The following is a 6121-nucleotide window of genomic DNA, read 5'->3' as shown; positions in this document are numbered from 1 at the left end:
CAATTAATGGGATTGATGGCGGACGGGCAGGCGATGTTGGGTGGGGGGCAGGCCAGCGGCGGGCAGGCAATGCCGGGGTGGGGAGGTATGACGCAGATGATACCGCAGATGATACAACAGATGATGGGGATGATGTCGGTATGGTAGGGGGGATACATCCCGAGGTGCATGGGTCACTGGGGGGGGGGGGGGGGGAACACGATCTATCGTCCCACACTTGACTTTTTGACGGCTTCGTCTCACACATCGACCCCAGTGGAGACGCAGTTCACTGGGGATGACTGTTTCTCATTACATAAGCTGGGGATCGATATCGAGGAGGCGGACATTGCCGTTCCAGTGGGGGGAGGGGGGGGGGGGAGGGCCGCGCCGAAGAAGAAGAAGAGCAGGGGGAAGAGCAAGGTGGTCAGCGAGTCGTCGCAGCCGGCTGTTGACGACACCGCAACACGGAGTAAGTGGACGGAAGAGGAGTACGTCGCCCTCAAGGCGTGGTTGTCGGTTTGCGACGGTCCGCTGGTTGCGAACAACCAGCGGATCGTTAACATGTGGGCTAAGATTAGAGCAGCCTACAAGAGGAACTACTCGCACGGAAAGGACTACACCGGGGAGGAGTGTCGGAAGGGGGTGGGAACGCATCAGGGCCGCGGTCGGCCGATTTTCGGGGTTGTACGCCAACGCCCTCGCATGAGGAGTAGTGGGCAGACTGAGGAGGACTGCCGGAGGATAGCGGAGAGTCTGTTCCCCAAGCCGGGGGTTTATAAGGAGTTCACCTACTGGAACTGCTATTTGGTGCTGAAGGACTGCGAGAAGTTCTGGGCGGGAGTCGACGCTGGTTGGCCGAAGAAACAGAAGCTGAACTATTCCGGCGATTACAGCGGCAGCAACGGCGGTTCCCACGACCTCCCCCGGATGCTGAGGAGTTTCTGTCCCCTCCATCGTTTGCTCGCCGCACTCGCCCGGTTGGCTAAAACTGGGCGCAACGGGCAGCGAGGGGATCCTCCCCCTATCGCCCCAGGAGGTCCAGTCGGCACCCCCCACCCGCGTATACCTTATTCTCGCGTCAAAAAATGCGGGAATAGATGTACAAGGTCTTCCAAGATTGGAGGGCCGCAACTGACCCACGGAGAAGAGGTTTCTTCACTCGATGCTCGAGAGCATGCGGGTCGATTTGGATGCCGCGAGGGCACAGATAGGGGGCTCAGACGTGGGCTCAGATGCCACCGATGTGGAGGTCCCGGGTGGCAGCGGCAACGGCGGCGAGGACGGCGGCGACGGCGATGAGGAGTAGAGAGAGGCGGGGCTCGTGTGTGGAAGCCCGATTTTTTTTATTTTTTTATTATGTACTTTTTTTTATTTTTTTATTTTTATCTATGTACCTTTTTTTATTTAAATGAAATGAATGAATTTTCCCATATATATCTTGTAAATTTAATTTCGTAAATGTAGTTGTTTTTGAATTATTTTTATTGCGGTTACGCTATTTGCTTGAAATGATGATGTGGTAGGTGAAATTTTAGTGCTAATGACGCAGGCATAAGAAATGGGATTTAAATATTACAGTAATTATTCAGCGGCGGTGCTACTATATATAAATCCTGCATAAATATCACCGGCGACCGACAACAAAAATGGCAGAGAAAGATAAGACTGTTTGTGTCACCGGCGCCGGCGGCTTCGTAGGTTCATGGCTCGTTAATCTCCTTCTCTCCAAAGGCTACACTGTTCATGGCACCCTCCGAAATCCCGGTACTTCTCTCTCTATATGCATATATATGCATTTCTCTTTGTTGCTAACTTGATTCAATGATTTATTCTGTTAATCGATTATTATTATAATTATTATTCGGTTCAGTGAAGTTACAGATTGAATTCTGAAATTTAGGATATATTTAGCTGAGCGAATTTCAATTATTATGCACCGTAGTCCGCAGATATAGCCAAATGAAATAATTTGATGATTGAAACATAAAAAGGTTGAATCAGTCCTGATTTGCTAGTTGTGTATGAAATTTATCACTTTGATTAGATAAACCCCCAAAATTGACATGTTTGACTCAGAGGAATTTGTTTTATTTAGTGATTTATGTGATAGCTTTGATAAAACTAGGATATTTCAGTGTTTACTTTGATGTATTTGATAATCTTGAGTTGGTGTGATCTTTTGATCCTTCAAATGCTCAATCATTCTTGTATTAACAGTGGCTTTCTTCGTGTAACGTTGCAGGGGATGAGAAATACGCGTATTTGAGGAAACTCGACAATGCAACTGAAAAGCTGAAGCTCTTTAAGGCAGATTTGCTTGATTTCGACTCCATTCTTGCAGCGGTTAAAGGATGTGTCGGGGTTTTCCACGTTGCCTGCCCCGTCCCACCGAGCTCCGTTCCAAATCCAGAGGTCCCTCACTCGATAGGACAGATAGATAGAAATAATTCAGGCTAATGTATTATTTGTAGAAATGCATGATGTGTTGCATATTTTATGTAGGTGGAACTAGTTCAGCCTGCGCTCAGTGGCACTCTCAATGTCCTAAAAGCATGCACCGAAGCAAAAATCGGGCGTGTTGTGGTTGTATCTTCGGTTTCTGCAGTTTTAATGATCCCAGATTGGCCCCAGGATCGGGTGATGGACGAGAATTGCTGGTCGGATAAGGAGCACTGCATGAAGACTAATGTAATCCTAACGTCAGCCTTGTAGTATGATTTTGTTGAAATATCACTGACTGGATTTCTTGATGATCTCTGTGACAGAATTGGTATTGTTATTCGAAAACAGTGGCTGAAGCCGAGGCTTGGGAATACGCGAAGAAGAGCGGGCTTAGTGTTGTCACAGTGTGTCCAAGCCTCGTGCTGGGGCCGTTGCTGCAGGAGACTGCAAATGCCAGCAGTTTAGTTCTTATTAAGCTTCTGAAAGGTGCTGTTTCAATTCTGTCTACTTGTTTTTCCTAAAGCATCACCACTTTTGCACCTTATATATAATTATAGGCTTTGCTCTTCTAATAAATGGATTGATATTACTATATGCCATGACCTAGAAATTGGTACTCTTTTCGTCATTTTCTCGTTTCACAACACTCATAGCCACATTTTTCTTAGTCACACTTACATTAACTCTGTTAAATTTTTACTGCGTCTGTGCACATGAATATTTTCACTTGATTGTGATGGAACGGCCCAAATTGGAAATTCGGATGGAGGGAGTATGATATTGTATTTGATCTTGGTTCTATATTAGGAAAGCACACTTACACCACCGATATACCACGAGTTTAGGTCTCATTACCCGATCATAACATGAAGTGCCTTCTCCTTGTTTCAGAATGCTATAAAGAAATTGAAAACAACCTTCGGAAGATAGTAGATGTGCGGGATGTGGCCGAGTCCTTAATACTAGTCTACGAGAAGCCCGAAGCTGAGGGCAGATACATATGCTTGGGTCACTTGATCACGAATTTGGAATTAGTGGATATGCTCAAGACATATTATCCCAACTACGACTTTCCACGAGGGTAATTATCTTTCTTCGACTTCAATATCTTCGTGTAACAACAAGGTTCTTATTTTACCGTCTCCCGTATATACACTGCAGCTTTAAAGATGGGAAAGATCAGCTGAAAATCAGTTCAGAGAAGCTGCAAAAACTGGGTTGGAAACCTAGGCCATTGAAAGAAACTATTGTGGACTCTGTCGAGAGTTACAAAAAGTTTGGCATCCTTTGGGCATGAAGTGCACCTTATGCTTCAATCGTTGTACCTAAGAACCTTTGCATGTCTTGTTTTACCTGTCTTTAAAAGTTTAGAATTAAATAATGCACATCCAATGTTTGTTATTTTGATCAAGAATGTGACATTTTACCGCTAACCTTTCTTTTAACTTGTTTTTTGCAACACTTATAATATGGCATATGAAATGATGATGTATTACTAAATGAAATAGGAGCAATTATTTATTGAATTATGATTTAATTGAAAAATAATTAAATTGAGACTATAAAAAGAATTAAATTATGAGCCTTGTTTGGTTGCCCACCCGTATTGCCCCTCGGGGGCATCTTGCTCGTTCACCGGGTACGGCCGGTAGCCACCCGTAATTTGCGAATCTTGTGTAGGAGGAGGGGTTGAGAAATTCGTATCCGGCGAAGGGAATGACGATGCGCTGAACCATTCGTGGTTCTATCCGTGGGAGTCGGAGGGTGATCACCGGAGCCGGACATTTTTGCAAGAGAGAGTGAGAATTTAGTGAGAACTAGTGTTAACCCACGTGCATCGCACGACAGAATATATTTTTGTTAAATATTTTTAAATTGTTAATTGATTAATTAAATAATGAAAATATAACTATATAAAATTTAAAAATAGAAAAATATAGTATATAATAACAATTCAATAAATATATGCTCCTCGATTCATTTTACGCCTAAAGACATAAAGTTAAACATATTTGAAATGGAATCAAGGCAAACACAATTATTTGGACAACGATGAAGAGACTATATCAAGTATTAGACACATTTAAAAAATATGTTTAAATCAATCCTTCATATTTCTCAACTAAAAATAATGTAAATCACACTTTTAACAAAATAATAAATCGATAACTCATAATATTCAAAACGTCAAAATTATAACCATAAAAAAAATTCGAATGATAAACTACACAAAAAATATAATATTAATTGGTTGAATTAACATAATATATATTATTATATTAATGAATAATGATAGCCCTTTTAAAATGTTTATCTTTATTTATTGTACTTAGGGTTTAGAAAACGTGGCTTGTTGGAATATGAAACATTTATATAGAGTAGTTTTTATGCTACTTTACAATTCTCAATACTTTTTGTAAAACATATTTAATATAAATATATATTTTAATTGAAATTAAAACGAAAATTATAAAATGAATCGAACTATAAGTTTAGTCGAGAAAAACTCTCTTTCCGCAAGACAAAGTACATCACGGTTAGTACTCTCGAATTGACGTATTATCCCCAAAGATGAAACGACTTCCTCCTAACGTGTATAACTTCTCAAACCTGCTGGCACCGATGAACTTTATGGAGTTCCAAAAATTGAGCAATACAATGTTTCTAAAATATACAATAAAATGTTGAGAATGCTTTTGTTGGTGTGTAATCCATCTACAACTCTATGCTTTTTATAGGCACAAAATTAGGATATGATAGATCATGGAATTAAAACATCATAAATTATAAAATTAAGAGAATAGAGGTTACAAAATTTGTTAAATGCTCATTATCTTATTCAAAGATTAGTCAAAGTGCACATTAAAATATTTAAATAAATATTCATGAGAGTTACATATTTTATAATAATTCAAATTCACCCCATAACTTTTAAATATATCAAAATATGGTCAAAACTCGCCTTTTATATATGTATAGATTATATTGATGAGAGAATTGTTTGGTGTATTGTGGTGTTAATTTTTGTGTTGAAATGAATGTATTTATAGATAAAAATGTGAATTTTGGGGTAAAAATAATGAAAAATAAATTACAAGTGGAGAAAAAATGGATATATTTTATTGAGAAGTGGAAAAATATTATTTTTTTATCCAAATCTAATTTTTTAATATATTTAACTTTTTTTTTGAAAAAGAAAAAGAAAATAGCCAACGACATTGTCGTTGGCGAATCACAGTGCGACACATAAGCCTGCTCTTTCGGGCGCGCACCATGCGGATGCTCTTAGTATGTAATTATCTTTTTAAAATTAGTATATATGATTGAAAGGGGGTGCGTTATATTGCTAACTCTGTTAACTCATCAATATAGTATATTAAAAATGTCAACACGACGATGACATTAAAATGTCAACACATAATTTTGTTGAAGTTCAACAAAATTATGTGTTGACATTTTAATGTCATCGTGTTGACATTTTTAATACACTGCATTGATGAGTTAGCAAGTTAGCAATTTAAAAAAGTTAGTAATTGATCACACCCTTGATTGAAAGAATACATATTTAAAATAAAAATAGTGTAATTTAAATAAAATAATTATTAGCATTTTATATCCACAAATTAAAAATCAAAGTTTTTATTAATATTTGAAAAGTTTAAACCTAATTTTGAAATAATAGTTTTTAAAGTTTTAA

The 6121-nt window shown here is 39.0% G+C and overlaps 1 protein-coding gene across 1 annotated transcript; it reads left to right on the top strand.

Moving 5' to 3' along the window:
• The first annotated feature begins 1586 nt into the window (after window positions 1-1586).
• LOC148933687 (cinnamoyl-CoA reductase 1-like) lies at window positions 1587-3857 on the top strand. Its single transcript, XM_089068518.1, has 6 exons — window positions 1587-1746; window positions 2225-2394; window positions 2485-2670; window positions 2748-2910; window positions 3316-3505; window positions 3586-3857. The coding sequence occupies exons 1-6, from the start codon at window positions 1629-1631 to the stop codon at window positions 3719-3721; spliced, it is 963 nt and encodes a 320-aa protein (XP_088924644.1). The 5' UTR covers window positions 1587-1628; the 3' UTR covers window positions 3722-3857.
• Window positions 3858-6121: the final 2264 nt, after the last annotated feature.

Source organism: Salvia hispanica, chromosome 1, assembly GCF_029641045.1.
Source record: "Salvia hispanica isolate PSC_SH4W2 chromosome 1, Shi_PSC_v1, whole genome shotgun sequence".
In the NCBI taxonomy this organism is placed as follows: domain Eukaryota; kingdom Viridiplantae; phylum Streptophyta; class Magnoliopsida; order Lamiales; family Lamiaceae; genus Salvia; species Salvia hispanica.
The sequence above is the reverse complement of the archived record's forward strand: the minus strand, read 5'-3'. Positions and strand labels throughout refer to the sequence as shown.

What these genes read in the sequence shown, in the direction of transcription:
- LOC148933687 (XM_089068518.1), top strand. Translation starts at nt 1,629, where the DNA reads ATGGCAGAGAAAGATAAGACTGTTTGTGTCACCGGCGCCGGCGGCTTC. An exon ending in AGCACTGCATGAAGACTAAT is followed by an intron (nt 2,671 to 2,747) that starts GTAATCCTAACG and finishes TCTCTGTGACAG; the next exon opens with AATTGGTATTGTTATTCGAA. An exon ending in TCTTATTAAGCTTCTGAAAG is followed by an intron (nt 2,911 to 3,315) that starts GTGCTGTTTCAA and finishes TCCTTGTTTCAG; the next exon opens with AATGCTATAAAGAAATTGAA.